Genomic DNA, 21,459 nt, shown 5'->3' on the forward strand with positions numbered 1-21,459 from the left:
ATTTCGTTGTTTATCTCATTTTAGACTATTGTGCATTCCGTGAAAATAATCTACAAAGCATTGCTCTGCTCACATATTTTCGCACTGTATTTACTTAGTCATAAGTGTTTTGGAGTTCAGAGATTAAGTGAATTCATTGGTCTTATCTATATGGACAGTTTATTTTGTGCCAATGTAAGCATGAAATTTGTTTCCATGTTATATATGTTTCCATAACTTATGTATGTTTAATAATTTTGTCTTTTAAAGCCATGCATGTTGTATTTGTTCACAGAGAAGTGCCATTTTTGTTAATTTTATAAGCTGAAATTTATATGATGAATCAAACGATTGTTTTATCTGGTTCTTGTCAATATTCAACTGTAACCAAGTGGTAATCATTCTTAACTATTGTTTGCTACAATTTTTCATTAAGGTCACTTTACAAGGTTGAATTTATTCATTGATACGGAAATGCAAACCCAGAAATTATATCATCTCAGGTTTATTATTAGGCATAGTTGGAAGCTTGGGTATATAGATTTTACCTATAAACAATGCCATTGTTGATGTGATTCTTCAAACCATTGCATTCTCAAAGCATAAGATGTTACGATCTTCCTTGGAAGTCATTTTTCTGAACTTTCAGGGTATGACCTGTTCCATTCAAATTCTTGGATTCACTAAATTTAAATTGATCCAATTCCTAAGAAGTAACATTAATTTTGAAAGTCAGTTTGCTTGAATGCAATAACTCAAATCATGTAAAAAGGCCTTACAAATGACAAAATAAGAAATATTAAATAGTTTTTAATGCAAATTTGTTTCTTTTTATTTAATCAGTAGTCACTAGTTAAAGCATTAATCATTCGAATGAAGGAATCTATTTGGTGTATATTCTTGTAACAATATGCAAAAAATGGTATTAATATCCGGAAGGGGACGTCCTATGGATATCGGATTTTGGGACATGCGGATGGGCCACGGATATCCGAAGGAAATCCGGCGATATCCGTCGGACATCCGTCGGATATCCATAAGTCCCAAAATCCGATATCCATAGGACGTCCGCTGCCGGATATTAATACAATTTTTGCATATTGTTGCAAGAATATCGAATTTGGGACATGAAGACTCCTTCCACCTTGATAGGGTTGTCTATCATGTGCAGGATCCTTTTTGGTGCATATTCTTGCAATTTTAACATTGTATTAATATCCGGCAGCGGACGTCCTATGGATATCGGATTTTGGGACAGATGGATATCCGACGGATGTCCGACGGATATCGCCGGATTTCCTTCGGATATCCGTGGCCCATCCGCAACGTCCGCCTTGGATATCCGACGGACATCCGTCGGATGTCCATGTGTTGTTAGGGAAGTGATGAAATAAAATTATGAGTAGTAAATATGAATAAAACACGGAAAATTTGGGCTAATCGTAGTAATTCTTTGCATTAATTGTTATTATTTTCGTACTGTCGATGAAGCAAGCTTGAGCTTCATATATTAAGCTCGAATGTTAATTTCTAACCAATTCACTTAACTAGTGAAATATTCATCACTTATGCTACTATTATTTAATTAAAATAAAGCAGATAACATTTTATTTTTGGCTATTATTCCATTTTTCAATGCTTGATTATGTTACTTTAACCTCAGAAAAACAATTCGACATCGCAATGCGCACGTTTTCAGGGTTGCAATACCGAATAGCTCGGCCTCGAAGACTGCGTAATATTATAGCAAGCCTACCGGTTGCAATTCGCCGTTCAGAATAGTGAATTGCAACGGGCCTATGCTATTCTGAGAATTACGTCTTCCGGTGTAGTAAAAACACGAATTGCAACCGTTCTGAATACCAAATAGCATAGGCGTTGCAATATGCTATATTATAGCAACATCGGTTGCAATATCGGAGAATAGCATAATGCTATTCCATCCAGAATAGCAGCCTAGGAGTGTCAATGAGGTACTAAGGTGGAAGGCTACGGAATTTAGAATGTTTCTTGTTTACACAGGCCCTTTTCTTCTAAAGGGAATATTATCAAAATCAGCATTCAAGCATTTTTTATCACTGCACTATGCTATTCGAATTTTATTGTCCAGTGATTACTTAAAGCATGGGGATTATGCAAGAGCACTTCTGAAGTACTTCGTGAAAAACTTTGCTCTCCTATACCCTACAAACACAAAAAGGATCAAATCTGTATTTTTGGGAGATTTCATAATACATCAAATCTAGATTTCCAAATCCTTTTTAAATACGGATTAAATCTGTTTCCGAAGTTTCTGCGCCACTAGCGGCGCTAGCGTCGGTGACGTGATTTTGCAAAATGGCCGAAACATTAGTGATGAACTGTGAAAGTGTGTTTTGTTATTGTTACTAAACGACTGGTTTTGACCGACACGAGCTGCATATGGTTTATTTGCTCCATTAGCTGTTATATTTTTCCTTAATATCCATCGATTGCATAAGTATCGTATTTGCACCTCACAGTAACCTGGATCTTCCGTATGTAGTGAACTTTATCATTCAATATACATGCATAGTTTTTTTAAAAACCATATTCCATTACGTTGGTGCACATTTATCTATTACGTTGGTTCATTATGAGCTTCATTTTATGACTGTATCGTAATGTTTCAATTTGTAAAGTGCCTCTGAAAATAGTAACGAGGGATGGTCTTGGCAACAAAAACGACGACGAGGAAAAATTTTTCGTTTCTCAATGTTATTCGGTGGGCTTATTGAACCCTGAAGTCTGAACTCCGTTTCCATAATTCCCTTCAGATTCCTTCTTTTGAACCTGGTTTCTCCATTAACTTTTTTCTTACTAAGCCCATGGTTGAACTGTGCTTTTAGTGTCCTCAGGTATGTTAACTTTAATGGCTTTGTTATTATGAACCTGTTTTCTAACTGAACCTTGCAATATAAAATTTTTATCATTTCTCTCCCTAAAAATTCACTAGAGTGACGGTTATTGGGCCCATGGTTAAACTGTGACTTCAATGGGCTCACTTATATTGACTTAAATGGCTTTGTTTTTATGAATCTGCTTTCTATCTTAACCTTGTATTATAAGCATTTAACTCTTCCGTGAGTGTCGTCATGTTTGTTGATTTCAATGCCTTTGTTTTTATTGATCTGCTTTCTCCCTGAACTAGTACTTTAAAATTTTATTCTATATTGACTGCAAAGCCTTTCACTTTATCCACCTGCCACTTTTCTATGTAGTATATTGTGTTTATCTTTCCTCCCTTTCTGGCTGTGGCAGGCCAGTGCAAGGGGCAGGAGGAGGCAAATGATGCTCAACATCAATTAGATTCATGGTAATTTGGAATTCATATATAATGATAGTAAAAAATACTTGTGATTTTTTAATAAAGCATCAATTACTCTATCTCATGTTTTTAATCCATATTATTAACCTTTTTCCTCAAGTCAGTGTATTATTGCGAAGTGGTTACTTAATGTATTTTTCCACCTAAAAATCTATGACATTGATTGGGGCACATTAAAAGCTAGTTGAATTAATAAATTATTAATTTCACTGTAATTTGAAATGCTTGGAATTTGTATGTGATATAAATAGATATTTGTACCTTTTTAATAAAATATCAATTATTATGAGTCATGTTTTCTCAATCCAAATAAACAATCTTTTTCCTTCAAGTCAGTTTATTATTGCATAGTGGTTAGTTAATTTTTAAAGATTTTGCTTATTGGGTGCTTGATCATATAATTATTGTTGGAGCTAAGGGGTGAATAGGTAGAGATCTTATTGTGGTGGTCAGAGGGTTTTCCCTTCAGGGAAGCTTCCTCAATATATTTCATTAATTGTAACGCAAAGGTTCCTTGATAAAAGTTCAAATGAAAAGCAGTACTATAATGTATCCCTGGAAAATCTAGATACTGAAATCTGGATTTAATCCCTGAAAAATCTGTATTGTGGGGCAAGATATTTCATGTATTAAATCTAGATATAATATGAGAAAAAGAGGACATAGCAACACCTTTGCAACAGATTAAATCTAGATATTATTGAGATTTCGTGGATTTCAAAATACGTGTTTAATACAGATTTAATCCTTTCTGTGTTTGTAGGGTATGGTCGTGAGGGCTTAACTTATAATGTGCATGGCCTTCTTCATTTGGCAAGTGATGCAAAGATACATGGGCCCCTTGAGAAGTACAGCGCTTTTAAATTTGAGAATAAGCTGGCACAAATTAAAAGGCTAGTAAGAAAGCCAAATCTCCCTCTACCTCAAATTGTCAGACGGTTGCAGGAAATGTCTCAATTCCATCGACCTGAAGCTGTTACTGATAGAACCCGTCAGTATAAACATCATCATGAGAGATTACCATTTGCCCTGAAGTATCCTCAGTACTCAAAATATGCTGTTACTGATCACCTGACAATCTCTGATAAAGCCCCTAACAACTGTGTGATCACCACATGTGGAGATATTGTGGCAGTTGAAGTAATTGCATCTAGGGATGGTCAGGTGTTCATAGTCGGGAAGGCTTTTGAAAAGATTTCCGCATTTTATAACACGCCAGCTCCTTCAGATGGAGTGGGAATATATATGGCAAGTCCTTTGCCTCAAGAGAAGTTATATCCTATCTCAGATGTGAAAAGTAAAGCAATGATGATTCCATTAGGTGCTCCAATTAATCACTACTATGTTGCTGAGCTCCTTCATCATTAATGTCCCTAAGGTGTAAGTTCTTGTATTGATTGCTTCCATTTATTTATTAAAGTGACCCAGTGAATTATGCAAAAGTAATTTAAGGATTTAAGTACATTCCAATTTTTTCTTTCAGTATGCCGTGGGTAGTCGCAGAATTTTTTCCTCATCGGGAATTCTTAGAAGCCACAGTGCAGACCATTCCCGAGAGCTGGGTGTATCGTCATTCATCCCAAACATATGCCCTGTACCCACCAGAGACATTTCCTGCTCCTGTGGTGCAGCAAATGATAAGGAAGCAGCATAGTCCAAATAAATATTGGGAGAAAATAAAATTGAAGTTTGTGACAACTCCATTTGGTAGGATATTCTTTGTATATTCTTCATATAATTTTCCAATCATTCTAATTTTTCATTTCATTGTAGTTAATGGCCCCATGCTTACGGTACCCTTATTCCCGTTTTGTTTTCTCTTATTCCAGATGATGTATTTGCCGCCACACACCTAGAAATTGAGGCCGCTGACTGTGAGGACTCTGATCTGGAAAGACTTGTTATGATGAAGAAAGGGGCAACAAAAAAGAAGAGGAAAATGAAGGACTTACATTATCCTAATGAGCCATGGACTGAGAGTGACCAGTCTGATGTGGATACTATTAGTAATCCTCCCTCACCTTCAGGTACTGATGAAACAAAAAGTGTTGATGTTTCATACTGTGGTAATTGATAGTACATGAGCATTTTTTTCTTTACAGCTGTAAAGTTGTGTGACTTTCCATTGGAAGTGCCACCTGTACCAAAACCTCGAACTTCTCTAGGTGGTGGAGTGAGTATCTCAATATCAAAAATATGTGTTGAGACTAGTAGCCTAAGGGATTAACAATACTTGCCTTAGCCTTTGAGTGTATTGATAAATTCATTTTATCCTATATCTCCTCAATGGTAGCTCTAAAGGAAGCTGTTCTGAGTCCTCCACTTTTTTTCTTTCAGGGTGTTCGGGATACAGCCAAGAGGTGTAACAAACAAGTGGAGTCATCAATGGCGAGGGAGGCAGTTGATTCTGACATTGCAGCAGCAATGAAGACAAATAATGTCTCTTTGAGTGGTAAGAAATTTTCTAACATGGAGTGGCTGACATGTAAGCATTCCGTACATTAATAGGAACTTACAACAGATAGTATATTTATTGTCATTTCTTCTCTTCCACAGCCGAAATAAAATCTTTCATACAACATGAAATTGCTGAAATGAAGAAAGACATAAAGAGGCAGATGAGGGAAGACAAAGCAGAGGTCTTGGAGGCGATAAATGCAGTCACATTTCAATTGAAATCTGCCAGGATAGGTTCAATTGCCGATTCATTTCCTCCTGAAATGGAGTCGAGGCATTGTCTGCCAATGGACACATTAGAAGAGTTAATAGAGTTTGAAGGAGAAATTGCCTCCGATAAGGAGTATGGGAGATTTTTAGTAAGTCTTGGTTAATTTTGCCCATGTAGAATATTGGAATTATCTCAAATGTCCTTTTTGACTTTTATCTGAAGATAACAGTAATTTTTCCCCCTTGCCATTAAAATTTTTAATGTTTGTGTTATTATTATCAATATTTACTGAAGCAATTGCTCTCATTGGCTACTGTATTATTCCATCACTGAATTTTTTGAGCTTCATAGTTGTTTGTAATTACAGGTCAAGCACTTGATGGAACGTTCGTCCAATTTATTGTACCGCAGCATCACAGAAAAGTTGTTCTCTGCTGCAGTCAACAAGACTGTGAATGACATATGCTCGATGATTATGAGCAATGACATGGGGAAGCAGTTCTGCATGAAGGGCAGAACCCCTCATAAAATCCCGTTTGAGAGTACCTTCCCAAATACCATTGACTTAATTTTTGGTAAGTATAAGTTTTGAATGACTGCTGGTAAATTTCCATAATGCTGAGGCGGCCTGATTCATTCATTTGAACACCTCTCATTCTTTGAATTCATGAGTTATTAGCAGTAGCATAACTAAGGATAGGCGCTGGGGGGATGGGATGGTCTCGGGTGGCCACCCTCCACCCCCAGGTATCGGGGTCCACAACATTTTTTTTTAATGACATGCCTGGAAATACATTTTACATCATTTTAGCTCTAAAGATTTAACTTCAAGCAGATGCAGTTATTTAAGTTCAAAACTAGATAATAGTTTTAAATAATTTTTAAATTTCTCTGAGGCTTTGGGGGGGATGTATCCCCTTATCCCCCCATGGTTATTAGAAAATCAAAAATAGGTTTTTTTCAGACTCTGTAAAAACCAAGGGAGCAAACGAACCACAACTTGACCTCTTCACAGTGAAGAAAAGCATTGGGGAATGGCTCCGGTTGGCAAGGCTGCGGGGAGGATCGAAGAAATCTGTGACAAGCGAAATTGTTTAAATATTTGTTTTGTGATGTTTTAAATAAATACATTTGCCTGTAACTTATTTCATTCCTCACTATTGTAATTATACCTACAGCTGTGCCTCTGTTTCAGATTTAAAAAATATGGGATCCTCATAGTGATGAAGCAACTGTGGGTTAATTTATATTTTAGAAGTGGGTGGGGGTGTCTCGGTGTCGAGTTTGTACTTGCTCTCCCCTAGGGGTAAACCTTTCAATATTCGAGTTTTCTGGTGTTCGATGAACTTCCTGTTCTTTTTTTTTACCATGGACAGTGAACCCAGATGAATAATCTCGAGCCGGCCGGTGACAAAGGAGATTTAAGGGTAGTATCCTTGGGAGATCGGCTTGATAGTTGGTTTTAAATTCATTTGGTGGGTGATTGTTGGTAATTTTGAAGAATGTGGCGGTTCTTTTATATAATTTAGCTCTTGCAGCGTGAACGCGTCGAGCACAGTCGATATATCGATTACGCGTCAGGGTCGATATATTTTCGTTGCGATTGCTTCGAGTATGTTATCGATATATCGTTTGCTGTGTCGTTCTGATTTTCGCCGCCAGGCGGCAGTTATCCCCTGTTACGGATAGCATATCCCGTCAAAGGCGGAAATGTATCCCGTGCTTTTCCGCTGCATTTCCCCATTATATCCGAGATATCTTTTCCCGTAGGAGATATAGTATCCGTCTTATATCGGGAAAGTATTATGATATGACTGGGATATATAACCCCTTGTGCTAGTTGGGAAGGGTCTATTCTTGATATACATTAACGATTTACCTACAACTTTATCATACACATAATATTACACCAATCCTATACGCGGATGACACAAATGTGATCATCTCCTCCTCTTCACGTAGCTACCTAATTGATAAAGCTAGGCAAGTTACAGAAATACTTGGTAAGTGGGCCAATGAAAACCATTTAATTGTAAACGCTGAAAAAAGCAAATTGATTCATTTCTCCACAGCGAAAAATCTCTCATGAAGCCTACTTATTAAGAGTAATCACAAATCAATTGAGCAAGTGTCTTCTCTTCAGTTTCTGGGTGTATGTTTGAGTTCAAATCTTTCTTGGAACCAACATACTGATCTCTTGAGTCATAAACTAAGTTCCACATGTTACTTACTGAGACAACTCAGTAGTTCAGTAAGAAGGGATTCACTCCTTACTCTGTACTATGGGGAGTTTTATTCCCATATTTTACACAGTATAATTTTTTGGGGCTCCTCTCATATCAACTCATTACGCATTTTCAGACTTCAGAAAAAGGCTGTTAGAATAATAGCCCAGAAACCATCCAGATACTCATGCAGACCCTTATTCAAGGAGCTAGGCCTTCTGCCACTGCCTTGCATTTATATTATGATTACTGTGCTGTACATCAAATCTAATATCATAAGCTTTCCCCTTAATAGTGACCATCACTCCCATCACACAAGATGCAAGCATGACATACATTACACTACTACAAGGACAAACTTAAACAAACTGGGCCCGAGGGAAATGGGGGTACGACTTTATAATAAACTCCCTGCTGATGTAAAAAATATTAAAAAATATAATGCTTTCAAAATACAATTAAAAAGGTTCCTTCTTTCAGGTTCATATTACTCTTTGGAGGAATACTTACATGAGTTAAGGGCTTGATGGAATGTTATACATGATTTTTTATTTTCCTTTCTTTGTTATGAGTGATTATTATATGTTGATATATATGTACACTGATTTTATGCTTGTGAAGTAACTTATGTTTTTGATGGACGTGCCCTTATAATTATACCTGTGCAAATGTACCTTGGTCTTTTGGGCAAATAAAACATATTATTATTATTATATTTTTTGCCTTTAGTGTCATAAAATATCTTTTACATCAATAATGGTAACACTTGTCTTGAACTCATGGTTTTCCATATGTACCTACCGTAAATGATCAGAAAATAAGAATGGCACTTAAGAAAAATACTCAATAGTTCATTGTCATGTAGGTATGACATTTTGTGTACATTATTGTATTTTTTACACTCGTCATGACGTATCCAGAGTGTGAATATTGAACATACAGTATTATTGTTATCATAATTTTATGTTGAGGCATTTTTATTGCTTGCTAATCATTAAGTTCAGTCTTAACAGTCATTCGTTGCCCATTCAAACAATATGCACAATTTTTTGCTGAAATTTCGTCAAATGCACAATTCAGTTTGAGAGGGGGAGGCGACCGCCCTCATAGCTTCTGCCTATGACCACTGCGGAAGATGCTTTGAGACATGAATAAAATTGTAAGACTGGTAACAAAGGGGCAAGCAGTATTGTTTCTTTTCTTTCGTCACCCTTCATGCTTCAGGATTCTTATCATGATGTGACTACGTAGATTTCCGTACGTTCGTTCGTTCGTAGTACGTTCAGGTTCCAATTTCTCCATGTTTCCGGTGCAACCGCGTCGGTTTGTTGGTGATGATTTGTTGATGATTTGAAGGATAATTCTCATAGGATACACTCATCTTACTCACAATGACACTACCCTCCCTAATGTTCCTGCCATCACCACCATACTGTTTTTGATGTCTTTCCTGCCTGCCTTTATTGAAGATTGGTTTGTAGTGCATGGTCATTTTTTTCATTGCCCCAGTGTTGGTGAATATGTGCTTTTATGTTTGGGGGCTAGTGTTGTGCAAGTAATAATGAGTGATTGTGCATCGTGGGATCGTCGATGGAAAGCTGAGTCTTTGCCGACGTGGGACCTTGCTGTGTTGTGGTAGGGACTCCTCGACTCCTTTCCTTGCATGATCTAGGAACTGCTACACTGGCAAATAGCTTAGGCCAGTGTTGGGTTCATCGTAGGGCCCTTAAGTTGGATTTGAATGGGAATGGTCTTACCTGCAAATGGTGTACTGGTGTGGTTATGTATTGATTCTCATGTGTTAGTCATTCAGGTTAGGTTTAGATTACCTCTGAGAATTAATGCATGCTTATCTAATATACCATTGCCTCCCAGACGGCACAGGAAGTTTTCGTACCTAAATACGAGGGTGGACAATCAAGATACAAAAATCGCGCTTAGGAAGTTACTTAGAAGGTTTTGTTTCTTTATTTCCTTTAATGACGAAAAAAGATGCAAGAGGACTGGCAAATTCATATGCATCGATAAAATTGTATCTCATCGATAAAACTGTATTCGGTCTGGGACTATTTTCTTTCGCGGGTGGTGCCATCTGGTGCCATCGTGCCATATCCTCCTAGAAAGATCACATGCCTTCACAAGCCGTTGGAGATGGCATGGTTTACGTCACGTCTCACCACATTTCAGGGATTTTTGTGGTTAAGTTTGTGAAAAATAGAGTGTCTGGTAATGGTGAAGTTTCCCTTATTCTTAAATTTCATTCTCTGGGCTTCAGAAACGTGTTTGTGAGATATTTTTGTTAAAAATGCCTTCCGTGTGTGTAATGTCGGGATGTAATGGAAACTCCGGAACATGGCTCAAGTTTTTAGCTTTCCAAAAGATCCTGAGTTGAAGAAGAAGTGTATTTGGGCGATAAGAAGAAAACATTTCACCCCTACGAAAAACTGTGAGGTATGTACTCTTTCTCGCTGTAATTATTTGGATGTAATTTTAAGTTAGAAGTGGCTTCGGGATGTTGATGCATCAACATCCCGAACTATTCAGTACTGAAGTACTATAGTACTATTCAGTGCTAAAAATGGTGATTCAAAATATTGTAGCAGCATTTCTTTTGAAAATTCTTGCATTTTAGTTGTCTTTTTTGTATTAATTCATTCGGTAAACGTGTGGTTAAAGGAGAAACTAGGAATAAGCTGCCAAGTTTATAGGATCGAGTATTGCTTCTTAGCTTGCCCTATGGCGTATTACACGTCGGCTTTCATCATTTCAAATTATCTTATGCTATAGTTTGCATAAAAATATTTACTATATTTACGAGCCTAGTAATTTGATTTCTCATGCAGAAATACCAGAAATTGGAAATGATTTGACCTAATAAGTTACATGGTATTTTATTATTTATTAATTTTAGGTGTGTGAGCTTCACATCGCACCTTGTGATATCAGAAAATAATCTGTGGCCTTGGACGAGAAGACGAGGAGAAAATTCTTGCTGAATTGATGGTGCCCAGATTGGAGGATGGTACCATTGCTTCACTGTTACCTGTCGCCAAGAAGACAGACATTGTGGCAGAAGTGACATATTTGTGGATGTGGATTTGATTTGTGCAAGTTGGTGCAGTGATAGTGGACGTTCATCGGAGAAAGTATTGACGATTAAGTGGTTAAGTCGCAGTGTAGTGGTGTAGTTGCTTCAAGTGTGTGGAAAGTATCCAAGCCTTGTTGTTACTGTGACGCTGGTGTGGCTTGTTTCCTAAGGAAATCTGTTTGCTTTAAATCTTGGAAGCATTTACCATGGCTAAGTGCAATGGCAAGAGGAACTTAAAGATTTGTTTTGAGGAGGAGCCTCACGCATTAGTAAAGTATTTGGATAGGGAGGGCAACAAAGAAATTGTACCGGTGTGTAATATACCGGAGTTGAAAGCGCCAGATTTTGCTTTCGACAAGAAAGCCGTGTACGATGTATTTTGGGCGCCTAGTAAAAAAAGCAAGGCGGAAACTCTGACGGACTACCGCCGACTTGTCTCGGAGATACCCAGGTTTCCTGCTGGTTCAGGAAACGACTGCGGTCCTGGTTTCTACCCAGCAACCGTGCTAATCGTCTGTGGTATGCATCTATTGATTGTGGTCATTTGGAAGTGGCTGTATTGTAGACTCTGTAATAATATATTTACTAAGTATTTTAAAAAATAACACGAAGATGGCAATATTCCACAAGTTTATTGTGTGTACTACGCGTTTCGACCGTTAGGTCATTATCAAGTACAAGAATGGTTGGTATGGGGTTGTATTTATATGGAACGGATGGGTAACAGGCGAAGGGGAAGTTGGGGAAGGGTATGCGCAATAAGAAGGCATTGGTATGCGTCATTGGGTGGAGCGCTTCGGGAATGGTATGGCCAGGAGTGGGGAATGTCCAAAAAATAGTTGCTCATTCATTAGTGAAATTCCTCCTCCTTGCACAATTTCCAATTTCTCCAAAGTGTCCAATCTTCGGCCTTTCGACTCCACGTGGACGATCTCCGGGTCAAACTCACAAGAATGTTTTTCCTCCAGGAGATGTTTCGCCACGAGAGAGGTGGTATCTCCTTTCTCCCAGCATTTCCTGTGCTCCTTCATGCGTGTATCGAAGCTCCTGCCTGTCTGACCGATGTACACTTTATTACAGTCGTTGCACTTGATTCTATAAACCCCCGATTGTTTGAGGTGAGGGATCTTGTCTTTCGTGCGGCAAAGCAGCTTTCCCAAGGTGATCGGATTGTGGAAACATGTTCGAAGTTTGTTTTTCGGGATATGCTTGGCGATTTTATACGATAAATCACCAATAAACTGGATTTTACACCACTTTTTGGTTACGGGTGGGGGCGGTCCGAGGGAGCACAAATTTCTAATGGCGACGTCACGTTGTTTTTTATTTAAAAGTCTGTCTATTAAACCGTCACTATAGCCGTTAACCCGAGCTATGTGTTTAATTATATTGAGTTCTTTAGTGAATTCCACCGGTTGTAGGGGTAGGGACACCAGCCTATGGATTAAAGAGTGGAATGATGCCAGTTTGTGGGCGATGGGATGGACCGAGTCTATAGGGATCACTGCGTCATTGTAGCACTTCTTCCGGTACATCCGAACTCGTGATTACCATTGGTCAGAGATATTTTCAAGTCTAAAAAATTCAGCTGTCCACTTTCGTCTTTTTCTTGAACTTACGGATATTTTCATGTAAAAATCCCCATCTCTGAGTTACTCTTTCATTTTGATGACAATTGTTTACCATTTTTCATAGTACAAAACTGACTGGAACATTTATTAGGAACATAGGTGGACCAAAGCGAAACCTCTGATTTAAAAAAAAATGTTGTTCCAACGAAATCTGAATGCTAATCATAAAAGAAAGGGAGAGAACCCCGAATTTCCTCCCTTCAGAGGGCAAGAAAACAGCTATAACTATAGTACTTACATTTGTTCATTTATTTCACAATTTACATCCAGAAACTAAAAACCAGTAATAAGTAAAGGATTTTATGATGGTGAGTCCACAAATTAAAACATCCACGATAATTTCCGTGATTACTGTCTCTTTCAAAAGTGTAAACATTTCATCTTAAGAAGTTTCATTTCAATGAAATGATTATTTTTGAGACAAAAAATTGTTCAGAGTCCGTGTTAATAATGTCAGTACACTTCCGGTATCTTCCAGAACAAAATTAACATTGTGTTTCGCCATGACGATAAAATTTTGGCCACTACTTCCACGAACGCAGTGTGTTTACGGCTTCTACAAGCATTACTCTCGCGAGATTCATGAGGTTCATACGTCACGCGGCGTCAGCCAATGGAAATACGTTTCGCGCCGTGGGCGTGGCCGAAGCTCCTAGCGGACTTTCAAAGCTACTTATCTCGTTTAAAAATTGAATTTGAGCTCTAAAATTTGGCGTGTGTGTTTTTCATTCATATCTTTTTGGTTTTAAATAACGAAAACCAATTTTTAATTTTGAGTGTTCCCTCCTATTAATGAATGTTCATAAATGATATTCATTCTGAGCGTAAATGCTATTTCTTTCACCTGAAAAATTGTAAACCTATTCCAAAATACATTCTTATTTGCTCTTTACATTTTTTCCTTTCATTGTTAAGGTGATAAATTTAATCCTGGATCCTGGTATATCTATGTAACTAACATCAATCTTGCTCATGCAATTTGTAAGGTCACACACATGCTTTGGCCCCTCAATAATTAGGTAATTTCTAAAAAATTGAGAAACTTTTTTCAAATATGTAAGAGAAATTTCAAATAGGTCAACTGGCACATTCATCTGGCCATGACATGCTGTGGTACTTGGTACTACAAAGTTTGTGGTCATGGTACAAAGAATTGTTACTGTGAAAAATTGAATCATGAGAGTTGTCCAATTTATTAAATGTAGCCTTCTGTTGATATTGCCTCTGAATGATAAGTTTGCTACTTCATTGTTTTCATCACAGGACATTTACAGGCAAAGATATATTTTTTCTCAAAGCTATTGCAGTGATGGTAGGTAGTTTGCTATTCTACTCTTGAAACTTCTGGTGTCGTGGAGTTATGGTCCGGTAGAAACTGAAAAGTAGTACTGATTCCTAGATGATTACATCTCAAAGACATTAATAATAATGCATTAGTTAAGGACAAATGACTTAAACAATAAAAAAAAAGATTGTTTCCACACCTTCATGCATGGAAGGTCAAGTCTCTTCTGTCATGCGTGCAATGAATGTGCATTTGTCCACATTCACACTAATGGTCATCTGCTGGAAGTCTTCTCTTGGTCCAAATTTCCTAAGGAAACTAGTCTTGATCTGGCAAACACAGAGCAGACATTCATCATGCAAATCGTGCCCCACTGTAAACACTTGTCCTTTTCAAATGTAAACTTTTGGTAGCTTTTATATGCATGCAAATGGTGTCACAATGAACCCCATCTTGAGGTATGCTGATTCAACCATACAGTACTAATCTTTTGCTGATGCTAAATGACATATAATTTCATAATATTTCAAGTAAGTATTGGTACCATTTATCACGCGAGTAGAAAATTTGAGTTCATCAAAATTCACCTCTAAATCATCCAAAGGAAAAGTAAATTTCCCCTCATAGGAATAATGAATTGAGAAGATCAATTCATTTACAGTTTATAACTCACCTGCACTCTCTCTCAACAATCTCCCACCGAATATTAAGTGCTAATAGGGCATCTAAAGGAGTGCATTTGATTTGGTGAGCGATAGTTGAGGGTTTGCCTCAAACAATCAATGTCAAGTCTAAATTATTGATAACGATTAGTTATGCGTAGTAGGGGAGCATGGTAGCTTATTGGCGTAGACGGTTTGGTAGCTGGTCATGGGGTCCTGAATTCAAATCCTGGTTGAATATTTCGAAGATTCACAAGAGCACCATGTTGGTATACAAGTCCTTCCTGTTATCCACTTTACACTTCATAATCTAGAGGGCAGAGGTCTTGTGGATGTGCCTGAGAATAGAAAAACCTCAACCAATTAAACCTCTAAATATATTTGATGGGGTGTGTTGAGATGGCATGCGTCTCAAATAGACTCTTCCTCTCAAAAGTCAGCCTCACCTTCACGAGGTACACCCTGTTTCCACAAACGAGGATATGGGGACCGAGTAACCCCCAGTATAAGGGGTCCCCCCACTATCAAGTGCTAACAACCTTTATTAGGGTGGATGGGACAGGGCATCCTACTGTCCTTGAGTCTCTAAAAGAGAAGGGACTTCAAAAGGAAGTCAATGGTAAATGTGGTTTTATTTTTTGCTAAAATTCGTTTTAAAACCATGTAATTTTGGTGTAATGGAAAATCTTGGCGGTGTTATTATATAAAACTAAATGAAGGAAATGGTTCAAGTTATATTGGTTCAAGGTATTCAGTGGTGCAGCAAGGGGGGGGGATTTTGGGGGATGAAGAGCTCATAGAAATTTTTAAGTTAAATCTATGTTACTTTATTGAATTAATATTTCTTATAGAATAGTGTGAATATTAACAAAATATCCCTCATAAGGCCATAAAACTCAAAATTTTGAACTATTTATCTTAATTTTTTTCTGGCGGAGGACCCACTCACCTACCCCCAGTGAGAAATGGGTGGTGGAATCCACGTGGAACCCACGTGGAATCCACGTTGAGTGGTGGATATTTGGTGGTGGTGGATATTGAGTGGTTGGACCCACGTGGAATCCACGTTGATTTCAAGTGGATTTGTGGTGATTATCATAAAATGTTAAACAGAATTTCTAATTTGTGGAACTTAACTCTCCGGTGACATTGCGTCATTTATCATCCTGAAACCACGCTAGTTATGTGAAAATGTATCGCACATTCTATTTTTATATAATTCGTGGAAAGGCAGCCATGAGAGCACATGAAAAATCGAAGACACATATATAGAAGGTTTAGATATAGAGTGGTTGAGGTTTTAATGGTTTTAGGACAGCACCAACTGCTGTGTTAATTTTTCCACCAAATTTCCACGGGGGTTCCACGTTGATTCCATGACCAAAAACACGTGGTATCCACGTTAATTCTCCACGTGGGTTCCACGTGGATTCCACCACCCATTTCTCACTGGGCCCCTTACCCTGGGGGGTATACCACACCCCCAGGCACCCCAGTATTAGTGGCGCCTGAAATCCCCCCTAGACTTAATTTCTTGCTGCGCCCCTGGATGTGTGTGCCATACATGAGACTTCTATGATGATGGTGTGGTAGCATTTTCACTGGGTGACATTGAGGGAAAATGCATTTTAATTAAGTGAAAAATGTTTTTACATTTCCAATTTGCCAAATAATTATGGAAATGAATAATAAATAGAATGATTAATATGAACTTTGGTGATAAATTAATTTTTAATGCATCGATATGCCACAGTTGTTAAATGAATGCATTTATGTAGTGTAGCCTCACATTCCCTCATTTTTCAGTGAAAAAATCTTTCTTACTGTCCCTAGGATAATTAAGGAGAGGGCAAGATTTTATAAATATGCTATGTAGAAAATTTATCATTAACGTTTCCGCAACAATTTGGAATTATGTATTCTTCACTTCAACGTATCATTTCCAGTCTTCCTTTCATGCTATTCTTTAGTACATGTTTGATGGAACTCTTGCTATTTCTAAGTATCAAGTGAATTTTCAATTCAAAGAGTTAAAAACCCTCTTAACACTCCTTGATTGTAACTCGTGTGACACATTTAAAACTGCTGTGACAAAGAATTAGTCCATTCATAATGTGTTGCTGTGCTGCAGCCTATAACTTATCAGAAATGAAAGTGCCTTTAACTGTATTTGGGCAACCGAACAGATGTACACTAGAGTTCGGTTGGACTAATTTGTATAGAGTAAGGTACAGTTCATTTCGGTTGGAGGTAAGTTGTGTACGGTTGAATACAGATGGGTTCGGTTGAAAAAATTTACAGAACCCAGTTGAAATTTTTAGCTGGGTGGTGCTGTAATATTTCAAGAGTGTGCACCACCTCACATTACTTAATCATTATTGATAGACATTCATAATAATATCAAAGTATACCTCAGAACAAGAGAGTTAAAAGCAATCGGCTAATTCACACTACCTTTTGAAGCTACTTTAATGTATGATGTGTTGGATAGAATTGAAAGTGTTTATTCACAAGCATTGTAGCAGCATGGATATGTATTCATAACACCTCCTCCTCTAGATTTAAGAGAACAACACTGGAATTTTGCACAATACTATCTTCAATTGCACAATGAAAAAAATATTATTTCTCCCAGTTATATTATTTAGGTTGGGTTTGTTAGGGAGTATGGCAGGGGAAATGACGACTAGCTATATGTCACTATTTAAGGTGTTAACAAGTGTATTTAAGGGGCCTATTACGAACGAGCGGGCGGTACGCTACCGCCGGGCGGAGTTTTCGTTCGGTATACGGTATCATACCGCCCCTTGCGATTACGAATGGGACGGTCGGCAAGTCACCGCCGGGCGGAGAGTACGTGTCAGGGGGTCGGTAAGGAGCGATGCGGCGGAAGTGACGTTTGTATGAAAAATTCTGAGCTCCTTCAGCCCGAAAATGGTGTAGCCAATGGCAAGGGCGTGCGGTGTTCCAATTCCGCGGCAACTGTTCCTAGCAGACGAATATTTCGGCAAGAGTTGTTGGCAGTCTATAAAGACAATTAGTGGTATTTATGGATTAATAAGGATGTGTTCTTCATTAATTCACCTTAAAAGTTTGACAAATGAACGAATTTTGCTCCTCAATTCTTACTTATAGGATAAAAAGTTGAATAAAACAATAATTAGCAGTGACTTGCGGAAGATATCATCAAAAAATCACGTATGAGCAGACGCAGGTAGTGACAAATTGCGTGGCAGACCATCGAAAAATTACGATAGAAGTACTTTTAGGGCCAACGGGCAAGGTGAACCACCAATTCCATTAGAGCTTTGACCGAAATGTCCATTCTTAAAAAATATATGAAAATCCACCACGAATACTTAGCTGGAGAGCCTTAATCACAGACAATATGACACTCAACATCTGTGAAATGACAAAATATCTGTTGCTCTGCATTCCTTTCGTGTTAGTAACGGGGTTTGGAAACCTAATGCAAATTCAGAGAACAAGAAAGGCACTTTAAAAAATAACTTTTTGGCTGTTATCTATGAAAAGCAATGGAGAATTAAAAAACACAAGATATTCACTTCTGGTTACAATAAAATTTTATTTCAAAATAATGTGACAGAGTTTCACCATTTCTTTGGTTTAATCACGGGTACACAACCACAGCAAAACAGTCTGCCCACAATAAACATGTTAGATCGCGAATCGGTTCCTCGGCAATCACACACACAGGCTACAACTTATTTCAATATTTCAGGTAAAATCCACAATCGATACAAGCTCACACCATTATAAATAATGGTAAACAGGCAAATACGATCATCAAAAACTGGAAGTCACTACCATTCTTACATTCATCACGTAAACATTACAATCAAGAGCTCGCTATGATGAAAACAACTATATAATCACTGATTTTAAGCCTCACATTATCTTACGCAAGTGGCGCAGGTGACTTTTCTCACTACAATTCCTTGGTACGAAATTGATATACTAGTATATAAACAAATTTCACACATGACTTTGAACTTGATAGCTTGATCGTGAAATGTTATCTCTGCGGTGAATGACGAAGGTATAGACGCCACTGACAATCTTTACATTACTATCAGACACTTCTCGATAGCGTAAACCACTGTTTAAAAACCAACCACAATGGAACAGTGATAACTACAGCTCTTGGCAGATGTTTGTCAACCTCGTCAAACTTTGTGCATTACAACCACTGGTACTGTGATTAACGGTAGTTGTCACATTGAAAATAACACTGTTTTGAAACAAAACATGTTCGTAGAAATCTCCAAGCAGTGAGCAAAAGTTACATTCACCTCACTATTCAAGCAGTTATAACGTTGAAAATAACACTACTTTGGCACAGAAGATGTTCGTAGAAATCTCCAAGCAGCGAGCAAAAGTAGTATTCACCTTGCAATACAAGAAGTTGTCACGTTGAAAAAATAATATTTTGCCACAAAAGATGTTCGTAGAAATCTCCAAGCGGCGAGCAACAGCTGTATTCACCATACAATACAAGCACAGGCAGTCCTTAACGACGAATTTTCCGGCACCTATGAAGAAATGGAAGATGTTATTGCATATAAAAACATTGCGGACATTTAAAAAAATCCAAATTGTTCTAATTAAATAAATGAATGAGGGTCAACTTACAATCAACGTATCCATCTCCTACGGCCGTGGCTCTCTCTCATCTCAGACGGCTACAACGTTGTTGTTATACGGGTATTATACTTTTTTTGTTCAACTGCTCCAGTCGGCTCCAGTTTGGTATTTTATACGCTTACTCAGACATTAATATTATAAATAACACAAAATATGATAGCTTCCGAGTTTCTATCGTCGGATATTTTGTTTTTAAAACGCCAGCTCGACCCGAAAAATGTAAACAGACGTCCGCCATTAGGGGGTCGGTATCTCACCACCGGGGTAGCTGGCCGTGGTATCATACCGACCCCTAAGCCGTGGTATGATACCGACCGGTGGCCACTCGTAATCGCTCGGGGGCGGTAACCGCGCTTCGGGGCGGTATGATACCGCAGGCGGTATCTCACCGCATGCGGTAAGCCGTTCGTAATAGGCCTCTATGTCTTAATGCATAAAACTTGACATGTGGTCAAAGAGACGGACGCCACACGCACACTAGCCATTGGATACAATACATTGAACAACAGAATGTCTAAATTTAGATTTAGGATTCAGCCGCTGTGGCACTGCTCTTTGGGGCCTGTTATATCTTTATGTTTACAGCCACATTTATTTCAAACACGATACAATGCACATGTTACTTCCATTACTCCATATCCGAGAGCGGGAGAAAACAAAAGAACAATCAACCAAACAGAAAACAAGCAATTCCAACCTTTGCTATATGACAATATCCTCCCTCTAAGATTTTAATACACAGGAAAAGAAAACATAAATAAATTCTTGTTTACAATTCAAAAACTTGTTTTGGCTTTCTTACCCGATTACTTCTTCTGGGTTGTATACAAACATCTTTGTCACTAGGGGGTACAGACATTTCCCTATTGTCTGCCTCCTCAATGTTCTTATCAATTTTTACATCAGTCTTTCAATTGGGAGAGTTTCATTTTCCCTTGCAGCGACAGGGGCAGCAATTTCTACCATTCTGTCTGGCTCACAATAGGGTTTTAAGATGACAGGAGGAAACAAATTTGGTATCAACAGATCAATATTTTTTTAACTGACAACATCAAATTCATCCCTTACAAAATACATGACATTGCCCAGTGGTTTAATTATCACACACTTTTTCCACTTCCTCTTATCTGTGGAAATTCTTTTCAGTACCTGATCACCAACTTGAAACGATCTAGTTTTATCATACTTAGGTGTAACATCTCTAGGACACATGCAGTAGGGGAGCATGATAGCTTATTGGTGTAGACGGTTTGGTAGCTGGCCATGGGGTTCTGAATTCAAATCCTGGTTGAATATTTCGAAGATTTACAAGAGCACCATGTTGGTATACATGTCCTTCCTGTTATCCACTTTACACTTCATAATCTAGAGGGCAGAGGTCTTGTGGATGTGCCTGAGAATAGAAAAACCTCGACCAATGAAACCTCTAAATATGTATATTTGATGGGGTGTGTGGAGATGGGATGCGTCTCAAATAGACTCTTCCTCTCAAAAGTCAGCCTCACCTTCACGAGGTACACCCTGTTTCCACAAACGAGGATATGGGGACCGAGTAACCCCCAGTATAAGGGGTCCCCCCACTATCAAGTGCTAACAACCTTTATTAGGGTGGATGGGACAGGGCATCCTACTGTCCTTGAGTCTCTAAAAGAGAAGGGACTTCAAAAGGAAGTCAATGGTAAATGTGGTTTTATTTTTTGCTAAAATTCGTTTTAAAACCATGTGATTTCGGTGTTATAGAAAATCTTGGCGGTGTTATCATATAAAACTAAATGAAGGAAATGATTCAAGTTATATTGGTTCAAGTGCGCAGCGAGGGGGGGATTTTGGGGGATAAAGAGCTCATATAAATTTTTAAGTTAAATCTATTTTACTTTATTGGATTAATATTTCTTATGGAATAGTGTGAG

General features: G+C 38.1%; 1 protein-coding gene across 1 annotated transcript; it reads left to right on the top strand.

Annotated features, from left to right (window-relative positions):
• The first annotated feature begins 4,809 nt into the window (after positions 1-4,809).
• Positions 4,810-7,131, top strand: LOC124173973. Its single transcript, XM_046553136.1, has 7 exons — positions 4,810-5,032; positions 5,155-5,352; positions 5,428-5,498; positions 5,663-5,777; positions 5,882-6,141; positions 6,361-6,568; positions 6,958-7,131. Exons 1-7 carry the CDS (start codon positions 4,810-4,812, stop codon positions 7,089-7,091), a joined length of 1,209 nt encoding a protein of 402 aa, XP_046409092.1. The 3' UTR covers positions 7,092-7,131.
• The last annotated feature ends 14,328 nt before the right edge of the window (positions 7,132-21,459 follow it).

This window comes from Ischnura elegans, chromosome 2, assembly GCF_921293095.1.
Source record: "Ischnura elegans chromosome 2, ioIscEleg1.1, whole genome shotgun sequence".
Lineage (NCBI taxonomy): Eukaryota > Metazoa > Arthropoda > Insecta > Odonata > Coenagrionidae > Ischnura > Ischnura elegans.

What these genes read in the sequence shown, in the direction of transcription:
- LOC124173973 (XM_046553136.1), top strand. Translation starts at nt 4,810, where the DNA reads ATGCCGTGGGTAGTCGCAGAATTTTTTCCTCATCGGGAATTCTTAGAA. An exon ending in AAATAATGTCTCTTTGAGTG is followed by an intron (nt 5,778 to 5,881) that starts GTAAGAAATTTT and finishes TCTCTTCCACAG; the next exon opens with CCGAAATAAAATCTTTCATA. An exon ending in AGGAGTATGGGAGATTTTTA is followed by an intron (nt 6,142 to 6,360) that starts GTAAGTCTTGGT and finishes TTGTAATTACAG; the next exon opens with GTCAAGCACTTGATGGAACG.